The sequence below is a fragment of the Aotus nancymaae genome, unplaced genomic scaffold, assembly GCF_030222135.1.
Source record: "Aotus nancymaae isolate 86718 unplaced genomic scaffold, 86718_ANA_hifiasm-v0.15.2.pri h1tg000040l, whole genome shotgun sequence".
In the NCBI taxonomy this organism is placed as follows: domain Eukaryota; kingdom Metazoa; phylum Chordata; class Mammalia; order Primates; family Aotidae; genus Aotus; species Aotus nancymaae.
The window spans coordinates 95,751,777-95,772,123 of NW_026988454.1; the positions used below are offsets into that span (position 1 = coordinate 95,751,777).

At 33.5% G+C, this 20,347-nt stretch overlaps 1 protein-coding gene across 11 annotated transcripts in view; it reads right to left on the reverse strand.

Moving 5' to 3' along the window:
- The window catches only part of FAM135A (family with sequence similarity 135 member A), a 151,662-nt gene that overhangs the window by 108,186 nt on the left and 23,129 nt on the right, over window positions 1–20,347 (reverse strand). For 10 of the 11 annotated variants that reach the window (XM_021670250.2, XM_021670249.2, XM_012471872.3 and 7 more), the window contains one exon: window positions 11,399–11,478. In XM_021670250.2, coding sequence (XP_021525925.2) covers window positions 11,399–11,478 — 80 coding nt within the window. Of the gene's footprint in view, window positions 1–11,398; window positions 11,479–19,760; window positions 19,846–20,347 lie in introns of those variants that run through there. The other variant, XM_064360925.1, reaches the window with a different exon arrangement.

The following is a 20,347-nucleotide window of genomic DNA, read 5'->3' on the forward strand; positions in this document are numbered from 1 at the left end:
AGGTTGGGTACCTGGGTGGTCATTTTATTATTTAATAAAATAAGGTATTATGTAATCTTCAAAAAATGTACATTTCATAATACAAAGTTACACATTCATTATATAGCTGCTCTGTGCCATGGATTGTTCTCAGCTAAGTGATCTGAACAAAAAAAAACAACCATTTTCCCTGTAAATTACATCTAAACTAAGTGTTACAGAAGACAGAGTGCTATGACATCTTCAATATGGGGGTGAACTTAGGCTGTGAAGCCAGGAAAGGCTTTCTTGACAACATAACATTTGTATTGAAACACCATGAAAAATAATTAGTCAAATGAAGATAAAAAAGAAGAGGCTTTCAGGAGGAAGAAATGGAGATTTCTTGAAAGCAAGGTCCTTGTCTCATTTATTTCTTACTTCTTGTACTATGAACACGGTCAGCACTTAATGGATGTGGAGAAACTGAAACTCTTGTGTACTGTTGGTGAAAATGTGAAACAAGTGTAGCCACTGTGCAAGATACTATGATGGTTCCTCAAAAAGTTAAAAATAGAACTACTGGCCACACACAGCGTGTGGCTCACTTCACACCTGCTTTGGGATGCCAAGGCAGGAGGAACACTTGAGCCCAGGAGTTCAAGACCAGCCAAGGCAACAAAGTTAGGCCCTATATCAATAAAACATAAATTTTAAAAATTTGCTGCGCATGATGGTTCCCAGCTGTAGTCCCAGTGACTCATGGGGCTGAGGTAGGAGGACTGCTTAAGCCCAAAAGGTCGAGGCTACAATTAGCCATGATAGTACCCCTACACTCCAATCTGGGTGACAGAGCAAGACCCTGTCTCAAAAAATAAAAATAATAAAAATGGAATTACTACATAATCCAGCAATCTCACTTATAGATATTTATCCAGAAGAACTGATAAAAGAAGGTCAAAGGGATGTTTGCACACTCTTGTTCATTGAAGAATTATTCACAATAGTCAAGAGGTAGAAACAACCTAAATGTCTACAGACAAATTAATGGATAAAGAAAATGCGGTGTGTACATACTAGAGAATATTATTCAGCCTTAGAAAAGAAAATCCTGTCATAGCTACAACATGGAAAAACATAGGGACATTATGCTAAGTGAAATAAGCCAGTCACAGAAGAGCAAATACTGCATGACTCTACTTATATGAGGTATTTAAAGCAGTCAAACTCATAGAAGCAGAAAGCAGAATGCGTGTTGACAGGGGCTAGTGGACAGCGAAATGGAGTCACTGTTCAATGGTACAGAATTTCAGTTATTCAAGATAAAAAAATTTTAGGCTGGGCACGGTTGCTCATGCTTATAATCCCAGCACTTTGGAAGGTCGAGGCGGGTGGATCACTTGAGATCAGTAGTTTGTGACCAGCCTGGCCAACATGGTGAAACCCCATCTCTACTAAAAATACAAAAAAAAAAGAAAAAAAAATTGGCCAGGCGTGGTGGTGCATGCCTGTAATCCCAGCTATTCAGGAGCGTGAGGTTGGAGAATTGCTTGAACCTGGGTGACGGAGGTTGTAGTGAGCCGAGATCACGCCACCGCACTCCAGCCTGGGTGACAAAGTGAGACTCTGTCTTAACAACAACAACAAACAACTAAAAACAAACAAACAAAACTTACTGAAATATTGTTCTGTTATTCCTTTTTACACCTCAATGTTATTACCAAAGGGTCTAGAAAACAAGAAGATCTAAATGTGTATGCTAAGTTTATTGTCTTGAATCTGAAATTTTCCTTGTTTTCTATTATTTTCTAGATGATAACAACTCCATTAAGTTAGAAATCACATTAATCTTTTTCACTGCTTTAATTTAGGACTGAGCACTTTAATTTAGGTTTTATGTATAATGGTCAATCATAAAGTATTTATTGAATAAATGAATTTTCATCTAATTTCTTAATTTAATATTCTATTTCCTTGTTAAAATGACTTATCTGATAACACAAATATTCAAATCTATAGTTTCAAAGACTTGAGATAATAAGAGGCCTACAAATATTTACATTTAATCATGATAATTTATATTTTATTTCTATCACTATCTGCCTTTCCATTTCCTTTGGTTAAACAGTTAGCACTAGTATCTTTCATTTACTTTGTGAACAAGTGAATATTCATTCAACCATAATTTGTTAAGTCTCTCAAGTATTGGGAACTAAGAGATATGAACATAAGAAAGAACTCTGCCCACTTTCTTACGAGTCTCATAGAAACATTCAAATAAATAATTACAGTACAATGTGATAATCTCTTAACTGCCTATTTCAGCAAGCCAAAGCAAATGACAATGTAACACTACCTCTTAAACTAGGTAAAAAGACAACTGAAGGGCAATGATGGAAGCTGCTGAATCTGAGGAAAGCAAAGTGGAGGCTTGCCAAATGATTTCCATTTTGTAATCTATGCAGTTTAATTGAAGGACCTAACGTTATGGTGAGTTTTCTATTCCTGGGTGTTGAGATTATTCAATTACTGATAACAGTAATGGATTAGTGACATAATATGGACTGTCTCTAGCTATGTTTCTTTAATTTTTCCTCATTTTTTAAAAGCACTCTTCTTTAATGATGACTGATGTTTGTTTTAGAAGAATCCTATTTCTGAGAAAAAATTGTAATATGGGCTAAAAGAGGGACATAGAAAGTGCTATGGGCCAGCAGTGGTGTAATGCCAGCACTATGGGAGGCAGAGGTGAGAAGGCTGCTTGAGGCCAGGAGTTTGAGACCAGCCTGGGCAACATAGTAAGACACCCGTCTACAAAATTTGTTTTTAAAAAGTAGCCCAGTGTGGTGGCATGCATCTGTAGTCCCAGCTACTTTGGGAGGCTGATGTGGGATTATCACTTGAGCCCAGGAGTTCAAGGCTGTAGTGAGCTATGATCACATGACTGCACTCCAGCCTAGGTGACAGTATGACCCTGTCTCGGAGAAAGAAAGAGGTATGACAGTAAGGCAAAGGAAACATCTAACTGCTTAGGGGAGTTACCTATGGTTTTAAAAAGGAGATAATGAGGAGAGGGGAGCTTGCACAAAATATGAACAAATAGAACTCATCAAACTTGAGAAACTGAAAGTGGTTCCACGGAATCCACAAGGAAAATAGTGGGAAACAAAATTTGACATATAGGATAGGATCAAATCATGAAAAATCTTAACACAGCAGAACTATCTCAACATGTCAGTGGCTCTCAAAGGAAGGCCCTGAAAAGTTGATGGCTGAGCAAAGCTTAAGGAGACAACTAACAGAGGAGAAAGATATGGTTCTGCTAACAGCACTTCAAAATACTTGAAACTTTATTCCAAGTAGCTAATTAACCACTGCCAAAATAAAGTAACTGAGACAGTCTTTCCTTACTTTTATAACTAGTTCTTATTTCTAGCCTTCCTTTCTCCTTGATGTTAACTTTTTGAAACTGCTATCACTTACCTAAAAGCTGGGTGGTAGCATATAGGAACAAAAATAAAATACATATATACAAACAAAGAATATTACCCAAGACAGAGGCATAGCCTTAGGAAAAACCTGGTCAAGTACAAATAACTGAATTTTTTTTTTTTAAATGCAGCTGTGCTTAGATGGAATTTCTTTTTTTAACCAACCTGGGCTTTCTTGTAAGTCTAAATGCTTATCTAGTTGTAAAGCTTATATCAAAATGGAGAACTTTTTTTTTGGTATTAAGACCTTCCCTATACATTATCACTTGAATTTTTGTAAAATTTCCCTTTTTTTTTCCCCACTTCAATCTTACTACTACTACTACCACCACTTCCTACTAAATACACAGCACTTACTGTGTGCCAGGCACTGTGCTTTATGGAAATCATTATTAATCATTTTGGCAACCTTATGTCATAGGGATTAATATATACATTTTACAGACACCAAGATTCTGATAATCTATCCAGAAATCAAATGCCACAGATGTTTGTGTCACAGTTTGTGCTTGGCCATCAATGTCACACTGATAAACTATTTCAAACATAGTGTGTTCTCTTAAATACACCACAGAACTCCTACACTAATAAGGAACAGCTATCTCATTGGGAGGAAAAGATGGAAAGAAGTTATTAAAAAAGTTAAATGATACCATTCAACTAACCTGCCTACACATACATCTAATTCTTGAAAACTAAGAAGAAAATTACACATAAATGGCTTTTTCTTAGGCTGTTTTTCCTTATTTCAAGTTGGTTCTCAGATCCTGGAATCCACCTTATTTCAGCATTTTCACTACTGGAGCAATTTAGGACAGAAAGGGAGGGCAAGACACAGGGAAAAGATATTTACTGAGCATGGCACTAGGTCTCTTTACCTAATTTCCTAATTTAATTTTTACATGTACACTGTGAGAAGGATTATAGCTATTACACTGATTAGGAAAGAAAGACTCAGAGAAATGGAATAATTTGCTTACAACCAAATAGCTAGTGAGTGGCAGAACAAGATCTGAAACTGCTTATGCCCAATTAAAACACACTCACAGATTAAACTAGCTTTGTAAGAATAGAAAGGCAGTCCCAGGTCCCTAGATTTCCATGATTATAGATTCTATATTATACATAAATTATATATATTACATATAAACATAATTATACAATAATATTATATAAATTGAAGGATCTTCTGTGAGTTATCTTCCCTTCAGTTCTTCCTTCTTGCTCTTGGTCAAACTTGTTCATGTTTCCTATCTCACAGTTTTACTGGTTTACAGAAAAATATTAAATTTTAAGATTATACTTATTAACATGAAATATTATTATATGCACATAATTAACTTGCTATATAATAGAAATTATACATAACACAGAAAAAAACATCAAATGAACTTTATTGTAAGTTTTAGTTCTTTACATAAAATGGTGCATAGCATGAGTCAAAACATGACTGTTTCCCATTATTTCTTATATTTCTAGAACTCAGTATTTAACATGTATACAGTCCTTTACAGTCTAAGTATTTTACTAATTTAATGCACAACAACCCTGTGAAGCAAGTAATACATTTCACAAAATAAGAAACTGAAGCTCAAGGAGGTTAAGTGAGTTTTCCCGGTTAGCACAACAGGAAAACAGAAGACTCCTAATTCCGAGTCACTATTTTGTTAACTATATCAGACCTGCATCTCTGAATTAACAGTTTTAAACCACATTAAGATGTATCTATCCATAAGCTGGGTGCAATGGCTCACGTCTGTAATCCCAACACTTTGAGAGGCCGAGGCAGCGGATCACTTGAGGTCAGGAGTTTGAAACCAGCCTGGCCAACCTGGTGAAACCCTGTCTTTACTAAAAACATGAAAATTAGCCAGGCATGGTGGAGTGCGCCTGTGATCCCAGCTACCTGAGAGGCTGAGGCAGGAGAATTGCTTGAGCCCAGGAGGCGGAGGTTGCAGTGAGCTCAGATCGCACCACTGCACTCCACCTGGGAAACAGTGAGACTCCACTGGGAAAAAAAATCTACCTATCTGTCTGTCTATCTATGTATCTATGTAGTGACAGACAGATTGACTGATTGGTAGGTAGGTAGACAGACAGATAGATAGACAGATAGATAGACAGATCAATCTTCTATCTATATGTTCTCTTCAGTTCTTTCTTCTTGCTCTTGGTCATACTAGTTTGTTTACCATTTCATAAATGATTTTATTCGTTTTCAGAAAAATATTCTTGGCTAGCTATCTAACAGACTCACATCAATACTGAAGTTAGACTCCCTTAATTGTCTTACTAGACCCTTATGATCTTCCTTCTTTACATCAGATAGTCATTTCGATTCTAGAAACTCTTTCCTGCATTACCACCAAAATGCAAATAGTTGTTTTCAACCTTTAGGATCAACCAATAGATAAAGGACAAATGATTTAACTAGTTACAAAACAGGATATGAATGTCAGCAAACTTGACAATTCCAACAGAGATTGGAAGGTAAAAAGAGAGAAAATTTGAAAAGAAAAAAAGGTGACAATATATCCTTATTTCAAAATGAGTAATCTGCCATAATCAGCAAAGTAGAAACCGGAGCTTTAAATATACTGTTTGAAGCTACAGAGACTGGTCAGAAACAGATAAGAGAATAACAGTATCTCTTTTAAAAGGGTGGGGGAGTGGGAACAAGGAAATGGTGTAAATAAGATACATTATCTTTTTATCATAACAGGAAGTCCATTGACAATATCCAGATGGAGGTAACCATAGGACTAGAGACACGGGTAAAAGTTGTTACATCTAGAAAACAAGCTATAGTTTTTAGTACAAGTCTTTCCGGACTAACTGATCCTTTAACCATATGCCTGTATTATTTTTATAAAAAAAAATTTCCAGAAAGAAAGATAGATGAGTATTAAAAAGCAAACTAAACAAAATACACTTAATCTTAATAATACGAACATTACTAGGAAAAGTCATTATTTAAACTTTTTACGGAAACTACATAACATTTCAAACTGGAGCCAGATTCCTAAAACCAGCAATGACTTCTCTGCTACACAAGTCTATGAATGCTTTCTTACTAACCAATTTTCAATAGTTCTATAAGTACTCATTGTCTTTCATGACTGATTTATTGCAGATGACAGCTATTTCCTGACTTAAACCTCCCACCGTCAGCATAATATTGTGCTGGAAATAATTTAAATGTATTGCAATAAGCTGTATAATACCATCTAATTCCCATCCCATTCAACCTGATCTACTCTTAACTCACAGACAAAAATCATTATTTTAAACTATTTTTCCTAAAAGTTTTCTCAAAATATACAGAAGGTATGAGAATTATGGTAAAATTCAGTGCTGGAAGGAAAAGGTATTAAGATGAAAGTATAAATCAAAGTTAAAAGAAAAACAGAGCAGGTAATAAAAAGCATAGAGAAAATCCAAGCCCTTAAAAGAAGAAATGAATTTTTAAGAAATAGAGGTAAAAAATTAACACAGAAGACAAAGCAAAACTATCCTATATAAAGGTATTATGTTCAAAGATAAGGGTAGAAATCAATGATATGTATTTATTAAAAGTTTGCTAAATACATGGGAATAATTTCTTGAGGCAGAAAAGAAGGATAACTTTCCCTAATAATTTACTAACAGTAAAAAGATATACAATATAAGAACTCTTTAGTACTACTATAAAATGAAATTTTGAGGGGGGAAGGATACAGAAGGCAGCAACAATATCTCAAAGATTATAATAAGTTGGCTGCCTTCTTTGCTCTGTTTTTTTTTTTTTTTTCAGATTGCTGGGGAGGAAATGCATCTAGACAGAAGACCATTATTTTGGTTTAAACTAACACTTGTGAGACTCTGGTAAATCACCACGTCCCGTCAACCACTATCGTCTATAATATTCATATTAATTTAACATTTAACAGGCTCGAGGCTACTCTGGGGTACACTGGCAGAAAATACTTGATACTTTACCAGATTTACCTTATTACAAGTGCCCAGAGGATGAAACAAGATTCAAAAGCTATAGACAATGACCTATACATAAAAGGTAATCACACTGGGAATAGTGTTGGGCAGGGGAAAACAGCACGTCTCCTAATTTGTTCAGTCATTTTATCTGAAAGGCTTTGCGCATATCTTTGCATACCACAAACAAGAAAACAAGTTATCATAAATTAGAGAATTAAAAATAAAACACATTGATACAATATTTGATATATGAAAGATCTTGAGAAGTCATATTTGGTAGTACATTTCAGACACAATAGGTAAAAGTTTGCTATTTTGAAAAAGAATGAGAAAAAAGAGTGAAAGAGATTTTATGTGTTTCTTTCTTCTTCTTTCCAAAATCTAGTTCTTGTGCTTGCTATTTTGGCTGCTATAATTTAATTAAAATGTATATAATCTTCTAAAAATTTCTGATATAATGCTATTAAAACATACAGAGATAATATTTTCACATGTGAGATTTTCACACATGATATAATATGGAAGACTATCATTTCAAAATCAGGCTTCCCTTTTATAGACTAGTTTCTGCCACAGACTATTTATTTTTAAAAGATATTTCCTTTAAACACACTAGTAAACTATCAGATCACTACATTTCATAGTCACAACCAATAGTATCAGAACCTAGAAACTGAATTGGCAGCAGCAATGATTAAATCTAGACATAATAGAAAAAACAAAATTAAGTCCCCAGGAAAAGACTAAGAGAAGGTACTCTATCTGGGCATTTCTGACAGTTTGTCATAATGTCAAAATAACAATACTTTGTAAATAACATTAATTATATGTAATGTTTCTGCCATACAAATGATCTAGAGATTGAACTATAACTTCTGTTAATTTTTATAAAAGATAATCCTTTCCAACCAGTATTTAGTTGATGAGAATAGTGATCATGGAACTTCATTCAAATAGGGTTGTTCATAAAATAAATTCGTTTCTATTTTTTCTAGAATATTTTTTTCTCTCAAAAGACAAAGAAGGGACTGAGCAGCTATAAAATGTCCACTTTTCTGGTGAGTAAATAAAAACTGACAATGCTGAACAAACATATTCATTTGGAAAATAAAATGTCAATTGGAAGAAGTTTCTGGTATAAGATGAGGCTAAATACAAATAACACCATATTTAAATAGTTAATGCCCAGAATAGACGTAACCTAATAAAGGTTGCATAATGATTTAGTGCCCTGAAACTACGTATGGAAAGAATCTTGACTGAATCTGGAGCACCACCCTGTCACTATCAAATACAATAATAAATGAACACTCACTGGATCTGAAAGCTCAAGTTGTTGCAGTAAATAGTCACTGACAGAAAATGTATCAGTCAAGTACTTAGCTCACAAATTACTAAAGGCAAAACACTCAAAAAGTCTTGGAAAAACATCTGTAAGATGTGAAATGCTATGAAAATGAAGGATATTTCCATGTTGCCATAAAGTACACCTGTGTTCTTTAAAACACAGCACCCACTCTGAGTTATCAGGTTATAAATTGTTCTGAAAGGTCCAGAAGTTGCTGAATGACACACCTGACCTTAGATCACTGCAATGAATAGATTCTGAGGCTTCTGCCCAGAGTCATAATTCTGAACTATTGTCATCCAAGATAATGCCACTACAACATCTGCAAAAGGTGCTCCTGACTGAACTGTAATAATACAAGTAGCAGCAATCACAGTCACTCAAGGGTGACTGGACTAGGAAGAATAATCAGGGATTACTGTTAAATCTTTTGACAATTTATTTCTGATGCCCTTTCTTATTCTCAACTCACAAGTCAGTAAGCCGAGGTAGAGAAATGTTTCCATAAAGTTAGGGCAAGGTAACATTACTAAAAGAGGAAGTTATTTGAGGTTAACATTATGAAGAAAGTAGTTTTTAATGAAACACATCAACCAAATTAAATACTGTGACACTTAATTACATCCTTTACACCAATTAAGTATCTACCCAACAAGATTTCATTTTCAAATAATACTTTTGTCCACCAGTCACTATTCCAAAGGAATAATTCTGACACTCACAATCTTTCTTGGAATTTATTTGTAATAACTAAGCATAGTTAAAATTTCCAGTCTTCTGAGGTAATTATTTACAATCTGCGAAAAACAAAGTAGAAGCAACTCTCTGTAGGATACAGAGGAATGCTAAATGATTAATGATCAAATAATGATTTAAAATGTTTCATTTGTAAATTCAGAAAAGGAATATGAAAGAATGGAGAAATCATGCCTAACATAACACAAGTAAGACTATATAGTAAGTGAAACTTAGAAATAAGCAAATATTTTCTTCTAGCATACTTTCTTTTGGCCTTTGAATCAATCATTTGCTGAGAATTTACAATTTATCTGGTTTTGTCTGTTTTCTACTATTTCCCCATTTCTCTTTCCAGAATTGTCTCTTTTTTCTCCAGTGATTAGATTTTTTCTGGGTTAAATTAACTAATTTCACATTTAAACATTTAAAAAGTAATGTTATCTCATTACTTCTATATTAAAATGAAACAAAATACAAAAATCTTAACTTCAGTGCAGATTATGAATCCAATCTCAAAAAAATCTCTCAGGTTCTCATACAAGGACAATTTTAGGTGGTCAAGAATATTTTCACAGGTTTGACATTATTTCTCTCGAAACTTTATAATAAAGAACAAACATTATATTTTTTAAATTCATTACCTAAAAGTGGTTAGCCTATTTAACCTTGTGGAATTTATGCCAAGTATCTTGCCATCTTGAAAGATATCTCACAAACTAAAGTCTGAGGATTTTCTCAACTGGCAACTTCAGGAGATAAAACTGAGTTAGAAATCTAGTCTACCAGATTCAATCATGTTCAAAAGAGTACACCAAATCTATCATGTAATGTCAGTTTGTTTTATTACCTCTGTGTTTTCTGAAAGTAGATTTACAAAAGACCTATTATTGCAATAATACATACAGTAACGTGTACGCCAAGTCAAGAATAAATTATTTTCATTTTAAGATGAATGAATATACAAAATACATATATACACATACATACATGTATATATACATGTGTACGTGTGTGTGTGTTGTGTGTGTGTGTGTGTATTTGTCATAAGCAACCGACCTCTGTGAGCATTTTGACAGTCTTCAGGAAGATAAACTCTATACTACGTACAATTCATTAAAATTTAACATTAACCAACATTTTAGTATCTATAGTATGATAAAATAATCCTAAACACTTCAAATATCCAACAAATTTTTTAAAATTTCAAAATGGACTGAATTATGCTCAGCATAGCTCTAGTGTTATGTGTATTTTATCATTTTTATGATGCTTTAAAAACTAGTAATTCATATTGGGCTTACATAATAACTCTTTGGAATGCTTCATTAACTAGTTCATTTTCTAACTACATGTAATGAAATAGCATATATTGTATTGGGAAAGCTAAAAAATGACCACTAATTACGTCAGGGCCATCAGTTTTAATTTAACCCCTTTAATGCTCATATCTTTCCTTAGTATATGAGTAACTAACAAAGCTGCTGTAATATGTCTATTTCATACCTTCCTACATTGCATTTTGGCTCTGTTTCATAATTAGAGAATCTAACCAGAAAAAAATTGATTTAAAAAAAGCCCTCAAAATGCATACCATAAAACTTTATCATAAAACACCTTTATAATCATTAGTCAAATTATATGTTCCCATTTACTGTTTATCTTTTTACACTGCATCTTATATAATGGATATCACTCCTACATTGTTTTCATGAAACTTTGATATACATTCTTTGATGTGTTCATTTTAAGAAACTTAAGAAGGAGACAATAAAGCTTGTTTTATTAAGGCCCCAGATATATTTATTATCATGGTTATCATAATGATGTTATTTGGTATCTTATATCTGTAATGAAAAAGAAATTAATTTGAATATATTCCTTAGCTTACCTGTTACATGTAACAAACTAGCTTCTACTCTGTGGGGAATTCTTGGTGGAATTTTCATAGAAGCACGAATCTGGTAAAAACTAAAGCACAATAAACAAGGAAGTTATTTCAAAACATATTTAAAAATATGCAATGTCCCAACTTCCATATTTCTATGTATATTAAAGTAATAAAGTTGGTCTAACTGCATCAGTATCCCATAACATTTACTATTGTTGGAAAAAGAAAATCAGGCTTAGGTATCAAATATAAGCATGCATATAAACAAAAGGGAAACCTAGCATATATAAAGATAAATGAAAGAAACAGATACAACACATATAATATTTCTTACTTTATATGAATGTGATAGCAAAGTGTGGAATTAGAAAAGCATCTAAGAGCTTCACTGTTTCACCTGACTCATTTTTTTCTTTTAAAAAATAAAGAGATAATTACTTCTAAATGTAATTTCGAGAAAATACAAGATCCATTATAAACAGTTTTTAAAAACGATTCATACTAAAAATGACAAAATAAAGATTTCTAGTTGTTTTAAAGAATTCCATTTTTTTCAAGATCAGAGCTATCTGTTTATGTACTTTTACTTGCTTATTTATTCTAAAAGATTTTTGAAATAGTATATATATATTTAAAAATCTACCAAACATTAGTAATAACTTTAAGTAAGAAAAAGATTATGATGTAGAAACTATAGTATGACTGTCTTTTAACATCATCACACTGCAAAGTTGTGTATGTAATGGAGGATACATACACCTATACAAACACACAAAATTACCAAAAGCTCAATCAACATTATAAATTAGGGATAAGTTTAGATATATACTGAGGAAGTGAATATTTAATGTTTGTTTTTCTTCAGTAATATCCTAGAGAGTAGTTTCAGATATTAAATTTGCAAATAAAAAAATACAAAGATTAAAAAATATAAATACAATAATTACTATTATTCTAGGAAGGTGTCATCTTGGAAAGGATCTATCATCAGATCACAAAGAGTAAATGAAGGTCAGTCAAATTTGGAACATTAAAAGTCACAATATGGCTTTAAAGGGACATGATAAAACTCCATAAAGTTAGATGACTTGTTGAGATTAAGATGAGGACTGCTTGAAAACATGAGAAAACTGAGAAAAAAATCAAAGTGGAATCAGCTGGAACCTTCTAGGAACTCTTCAACTTCCCATGTTGAGGGTTTTGATTAAAGATTAAGCAAAATATTGCTATTTAAAAATATATAGGAATATGATATAAAAGTAAATTAATGCTAAACAGTGGTAGATGCTTCATTTTAAACTTCCTCAGTATACAGACCATGTCTTATTCATGGGGTACATTCACAATCCTTGGTTTACACACAGTTAAGTGCTCAGTACGTGTTTGCTGAAATTTGGAGACATTTAAACAAAACTCTACACTTATCTGATGTCATTTTTCACAGAAACAGAAAACACAATACTAAAATTTGTATGGGACCACACAAAATATTCGGAATAGTGAAAGCAATCTTGAGCAAAAGAACAAAGTGGCCAGATGTGGTGGCTCACACCTGTAATTCCAACACTTTGGGAGGCCAAGGCAGGTAGATTACTGAGGTCAGGAGTTCAAGATCAGCCTGGCCAACATGGCGAAACCCTGTCTCTACTAAAAAGACAAAAAATTAGCCAGGTGTGGTGGCATGTGCCTGTGGTCCTGGCTACTAGAAAGGCTGAGACATGAGAATTGCTTGAATCTGGGAGGCAGAGGTTGCAGTGAGCTGAGATCACACCACTGTACTCCATCTAGCCTGGGCGACAGAGTGAGACTGACTCAAAAAATAAAAAATAAAACAAAACAAACAAACAAAAAGCTAAAAGGATCACACTCCCTGAGTTAAAAAAATATTGCCAAGCAATTGTAATCAAAACAGCATGGTACTGGCATAAAAACAAAAACATCAACTAATGCAACAGGATAGAAATTCCAGAAATAAACCCACACATTTATGTTCAGTTGGTTTTTGACAAAGGTGCCAAGAACACGCAATGAAGAAAGAACAGTTTCTTCAATAAATAGTGTGGGTAAAACTGGATATCCTCAGGCAGTAGAGTAAAATTAGAACCTTATCTCACATCATATACAAAATCGACTCATATGGATTAAAGACTTATACATAAGACCTGAAACTGTAAAACTACTAGAAGAAAACACAAGGGGAAAGTTCTATTACATTATTCTAAGCTATGATTTCTTGGATATAACCCCCAAAGCATAGGCACCAAAAGCAAAAATAGACAAATAAGATTATGCTAAATTAAAAAGCTTCTGCAGAGCAAAAGAAACAAATAACAGAGTGAAGAAACAACCCAGATTGGGAAATAAATATTTGCAAACCAGACATCTGATAAGGAACTAATATCCAAAATACATAAAGAATTCAAATAACTTAACTTCAAAAAACAAATAACTGAATTAGAAAATGGGCAAACTGCATGAATAAACATTTCTCAAAAGAAGACATATGAATGGCTAACAGATAGGTAAAAAAATGCTCAACATCTCTATTTATCAGGGAAATGCAAATCAACACCACAGAAGCAATCACCCACACCTGTTAGAATGGCTATTATCAAAAAGACAACAGAAAAGATAGTGTTGGTGAGGACATGGAAAAAAAGGAACCACTGCACACTGTTGGTGAGAATGTAAATGAGCACAGCCATTATGGAAAACATTATAGAGGCTCCTCAAAAAACTAAAAGTAGAGTTACCATATGATCCAGCAATTCCACTACTAGGTATATATTTAAAAAATTGCAATCAGTATATCAGAAAGCTGCCATCCCATATTCAGGGCAGTATTATTCACAATAGCTAAGATAATGGAAGCAACCTTGGTATTTGTCAATGGAATTGTTTTATTCATTCCAAATGACTAGATAATGAATGGCAAATGTTTCATTCATTGGAATTGTTTTATTCATTCCAAATGACAAGATAACGAATGGCAAATGTAGTATAAGTACACAATAGAATACTATATAGCCTTAAAAAATAAGAAAATTTTGTCATTTGCAACAACATGAATAAAACCTAAAAGACATTATGCAAAGTTAAATAAGCCAGGCACAGAAAGACAAACAGTGTGTGATGTCACTTATATGAGAATCTAAAAATGTTGAACTCATAGAAGCAGAGACTAGAACGGTATTTACCAGAGCCTGGGAGTTGGGGGTTGGGAAAAGAGGAGATGTTAGTCAAAGGGTACAAAGATGAAGTTGGACAGGAGTAATAAGTTTTAGTATCTATTGTACTTCATGGTGACCACAGTTAATAATAATGTATCGTATATCTCCAAATCCCTAAAAGGACAGATTTAAAATGTTCTCACTACAAAAAAAAAAAAAAAAAATTCTGATTCTGCAGAATGTTTTTAGATGCTATGTCAATAAAGTGTTAAAAATTTTTTTAATCTCCACATTTAATGTATACTACTAGAACACCATATGGTAATTTATATTCCCTGAATACCATTTATTCATCACCTATTGAAGACCTATGTGATAGGTATTAGAAATACAGGGAGAGAAACACTAAAAGCAAATACACACATTATTTTAAATAAAGTTCATCCAATATTTATGAAAGCAGTCTACTACTGTAAATACATTTTAATTAAAATTATTGCTACTTTAAAAGGTATAAAATTTTTTTAATGAAGAAATTTTTTTCTATTATTCTTTTTGTTGTTGAGACAGGGTCTCATTCTGTCACCCAGGCTGGAGTGCAGTGCTGCAACCATGGCTAACTGCAGCCTCAACCTCCCAGGCTTAAGCAATCCTCCCATCTCAGCCTCCCGAATAGCTGGAACCACAGGCATGCTTTTTTTTTTTTTTTTTTAAGACAGAGTCTTGCTCTGTCACCCAGGTGACAACCCAGGCGACAACCCAGGCATAATCTCTGCTCACTGCAACCTCTGCCTCCTTCAACCGATTCTGATACCTCAGCCTCTGGAGTAGCTGGGATTACAGGCATATGTCACCAAGCTCGCCTAATTTTTGTTATTTTTAGCAAAGACAGGTTTTCACCATATTGGCCAGGCTAGTCTCAAACTTCTGACCTCAAGTGATCCGCCTGCCTCCCGCCCAAAGCACTGGGATTACAGGTGCTTTGGCACACCCAGCCCCAAATTTTAAAATGTGGATAACTATTTTAAAACTAAAATATGAAGAGATTTAAAAAATTCAAAAATCAAGGAATAAAACATTCCATTTTAAGAGCTGTGGTGGGCTAGGTTATTCAGAACAACCTCTTGCTAAAAAACAATGTTGGGTAAAGTATAAAAAGTATACCTATAAAATTATTGAAGAGCTGACAAGATAGTATGGAATTACCAAGGAAAATTTAAAGGAAAGCAAAACCATAAGGAATTAGGCAAAGCAATGAAGCTGCTTTGGTTCTGAGGCCATCTGTTGATATATTACAGCAAACTTTAATTGAGAAGAAAATTGAGATGAAAAAGACCAATTAACCAATAGAAGAATGGAAAAAAGGTATGATAAACAGTTTATAGAAAAAGAAATGCAAATGACTCTAAATATATAAAAGTTCAATTTCACTTATAATTTTAAAAACTATACATTTTCACTGCAAAAATATATCTGTTCTTATCTATCAGACTGACAGACATCAAACAACATGACAAAATATAGTCACTCTTCATTCAACAACAGGGATACATTCTGAGAAATGCAGCCTTTGATTTTGTCACTGTGTGAACAATGTAGTGTACTTACACAAACCTGCTGGTTATACTACACACCAAGGCTACATCATATAGCCTATTGCTGCTAGGCTACAAATCTGCATGTTACTGTACTGCATACTGCAGACAATTGTAACATAATAGTAGGTATCTGTGTATCTAAACATAGAAAAAGTAATATATTGCACTATGAGGTTACAAAGCTACTACATCACCAGGTGATGGGAATTTTCCAGCTCCATTATAATCTTATGGGACTACTGTCATATTTGTGGTCTATCGCTGACCAAAATGTAGTTAAATGGCGCATGGGTGTAATATGTTGGCAAGCCTGTGGGCAAACAGGAATTCTACCACAGCACTAGTGAAATCACAAAATGGCACAACCCCATATGGAATGTAATGTGGCAAAAAAAAAAGCAAAAAGAAGTATCATTTACCATTTGCTTCAACATCCCACTTTTAAAAAGATATCCCAAAGATAATCTGGCAAAAACAAAAAACAAAAAAAGCAAAAAATCGTAAGAAAACTATTAAACACTACTTAGACTGTCCTGTGGGAAAGTCACAGAAACTAACCTGAAGGGCTCCCTCTAAGCATCAGAAAAGACAGTGACACAATATTATCATAAAATATGTTGAAAATCCATGAGTTCATATTGACACAAAATAAACAGTGATTATATGTGTAATATGCTACACAACAAAATATTCTGAAAACAAGTAATTAGGGAGAAATAATAAAACATTTATTATGTCTTTTCTGTGCAAATTATATGTCCGAATAGCCAAATAGTTAATGAGGCAAAATTCTTCCAGAATTCCAACTAATAAATGCAGAAGGAATAACAGAATTTGGATATATCTTTCTTTCTTTCTTTTTTTTTTTTGAGACAGAGTTTTGCTCCTGTTGCCCAGGCTGGCTCACTACAACCTCTGCCTCCCAGGTTCAAACAATTCTCCTGCCTCAGCTTCCTGAGTAGCTGGAATTATATGTGCCCACCACCGTGCCCAGCTAATTTTTTGTATTTTTAGTAGAGATGGGGTTTCACCATGTTGGCCAGACTAGTCTTGAACTCCTGGCTTCAGGTGATCCACCCACCTTGGCCTCCCAAGGTGCTGGGGCTGGGATTACAGGTCTGAGCCACCGCACCTGGCCCTGGACATCTCTATTTTATAACCCCTAGTAATGAATCTGGGTAAAGATCATCAATGGGTATCATCAATTAAGTGATAGAGAACTGTCTAACGGGTCAATTAGGTTGATATAACACCTGAATCAATCATATCACAAAAAAGAGAAAGTCAGAAATTACACGTCCAATGATGCAATGCAATAGGAAGTACACAGCACCACTTGAGGATTCATCTCAAAAACTCTTGGAATTTAATCAAACCTATAGATTAAACCATCAATCTTAAATTTGAGAAAACCTAAGAGACAGATTAACCAAATGCAAGGTATGAATTTTGGGGTAAATATTGATTCAAACAAATAATTAAGAACATACTTAAGAGATGACTGAGGGACCATGTACACTAACTGGATTATTTGATATCAAGGAATTATTTTCAACATTTATTTAAGTACAATAACGATTTTAGAAGTATGTTAAAAACAAAAGTCCTTATCTGTTGGAGATACATACTGGAAAAACAGTTGGGAGAATAATAGGTGAAATAAGGAAGAAAAAACTTTGATAACTGAGGCTAGATGATAGGTGTGTGTGTTTATTTTATGCACTCTTGGGCCATTATTAAATAACATAAGGCTTATCTGAAACAAGCACTGTGATACTATGACAGTTGATCTCATAACCAACATTGGCTACTAAGTGACTAATTGGCTGGTGGTATATGCAACATAGATAGACTGGACAAAGGAATGATTCTTATCCTGAGAGGGATGAAGAGGGACATGCATGATTTCAACCTGCTATTCAGAATGGTGAGCAAGTTAAAAACTATGAATTATTTCTAGAATTTTCCATTTAATGTTTTCAGACTGAGGTTGATTACAGGTAACTGAAACCACAGAAAGTAAAACTACTGATAAAGGAGGTTTACTGTATTTTAAATTTGTAGGTATTTATGTTCAAAATATGTGATATGTTTCTTATTAACAGAAAATTATTGGACTTAAATCCTGCAAGTCTGCCTTTGAACAGGACAACTTAAATCTATGAGTTTCATAGTCAGAATGATTTTAAATGTTCGTACTTGTCATTGTATTCTATATTTTCTGTTTTTGATACTGCTTCCTTTTTCCATTCTTCCTTTTACTATGTTGACTCTGGCTGACTTAATTCTTTTTTTCAATAAGCACATATAATCTCTCATTTTATCATATAGTAAATAAAAGTTTCTCAAAAAAATGAATTTATGGTCTAAGTATCTATAAAAAAATGATTAAAAATTTTTTGCTTGCTTTATATCAAAGAAATTTAACAATTTCTCCTTCATCATTCTCCTGTTCCATGTTTTATTAAGAAACTGCAACTCACTAATCTCAAGATGGAAATTGTTTTTCAAAAAGCCTAACATTTACTTTTGTAAAATTTAGTATTTTGACTTATTTCTATAACTTTAGCAAGTTTCAAAGCCTATTTTCCACAATTTCTCTAATTCCAAGTTCTAAATTTTTACTCTCTCCCTTATTGCTCTAGAACATATCACAAGTAATCTATTCAGAATGAGTAAATAGAAGGTACATTTTCTGAGACTGTATTTTCTCAGAGTATCTTCCTATTTTACAAAAAGACAAAATACTTGGGTCACGACAACTATCCTGCAAACTTCTGAAAATGTTGTTTCATTATTTCAGGATCTTAAGTAATACTAAGAAAAAGTTTGAGATAAGACTCTTATTTCTTTGTAGGTAAAATCTTTTAAAACTGAATACTTGTGGAATTATTTAATTTTTTATATGTAAACTTTTACCCCAATATATTACTTTAAAATCCATTCTTTAATTTGACAAGAAAACAATATGGCCACTGGTTGTTTCCCCCCAAAAAGGTCATTATTAATATGAAGAAAGGTCTATACTTACTGCCTGATTATCTAGCCAATTTATTGGTTAACCTCTTTAGTTTATATTGTTATTTATAGGTGGAACTCTAAGATCCATATGGATAACCCCTGGGTTAAGTACTATTCAACCGTAAGTAAATTTATCCTTATGCAAATTGTTCCATAAGTTACATATTGAAGTCATAGAGATGCAGAAAACCTTTCATTAATATAGAAACACAGTATTATATATGTCATTAATACATACACAAATTTATGTTTCATGTTTCTCTTCCCGTTGAGGTTTGACCTGCATTTAAGTCATGTCATTTATGTTTTGATTTTCATATAGACATTTCTCATAATACTTCATCCTGCAAAGCTAGTTAATTGATTGCATTAAATAGTACTAAATCTTTTTGGTTTTCTGTAGTTTTTTTTCACTGTTAATTTGATCTCCTCTATTTACTTATACTTTAAAAGCATATGTGTTCAAAGCCAGTAATGGCAGATGGTTGGGATATTCAATTACTATTGGCCCCATCATTCACTGTTATGAAACATTATAATGATCCTTCAAAGAACGCAGACATCCCTTCTCACCTAGATAAAGAATGGTGATGTAATCCCAGCACTTTGGGAGGCCGAGGCGGGTGGATCACGAGGTCAAGAGATCGAGACCATCCTGGTCAACATGGTGAAACCCCTTCTCTACTAAAAAAAAAATACAAAAAATTAGCTGGGCATGGTGGCGCATGCCTGTAATCCCAGCTACTCGGGAGGCTGAGGCAGGAGAATTGCCTGAACCCAGGAGGCGGAGGTTGTGGTGAGCCGAGATTGCGCCATTGCACTCCAGCCTGGGTAACAAGAGCGAAACTCCGTCTCAAAAAAAAAAGAATGGTGAAATAAAAACAAAATGAGTTTCCAGTTGTAAAAACAGAAAGAAGAATACATATTGGCAATTACGATTTTCACAACTGTTTTTTTCATATCTCCAACATCAAATTATAAAAGCTTCCAAGAAAGCACAACTTACTAGACCCTTGAATCCAACACCCTTGTATTCCATCTGTAAACTGCTGATTCAGACTAAATGTACCCTTATAGCACATCACAGATTAAAAAATGAGTAAAGATTAGAGCTAAGATAACAATGAAAGAAATATTTATGTTCCAATAGTTGATGTAAA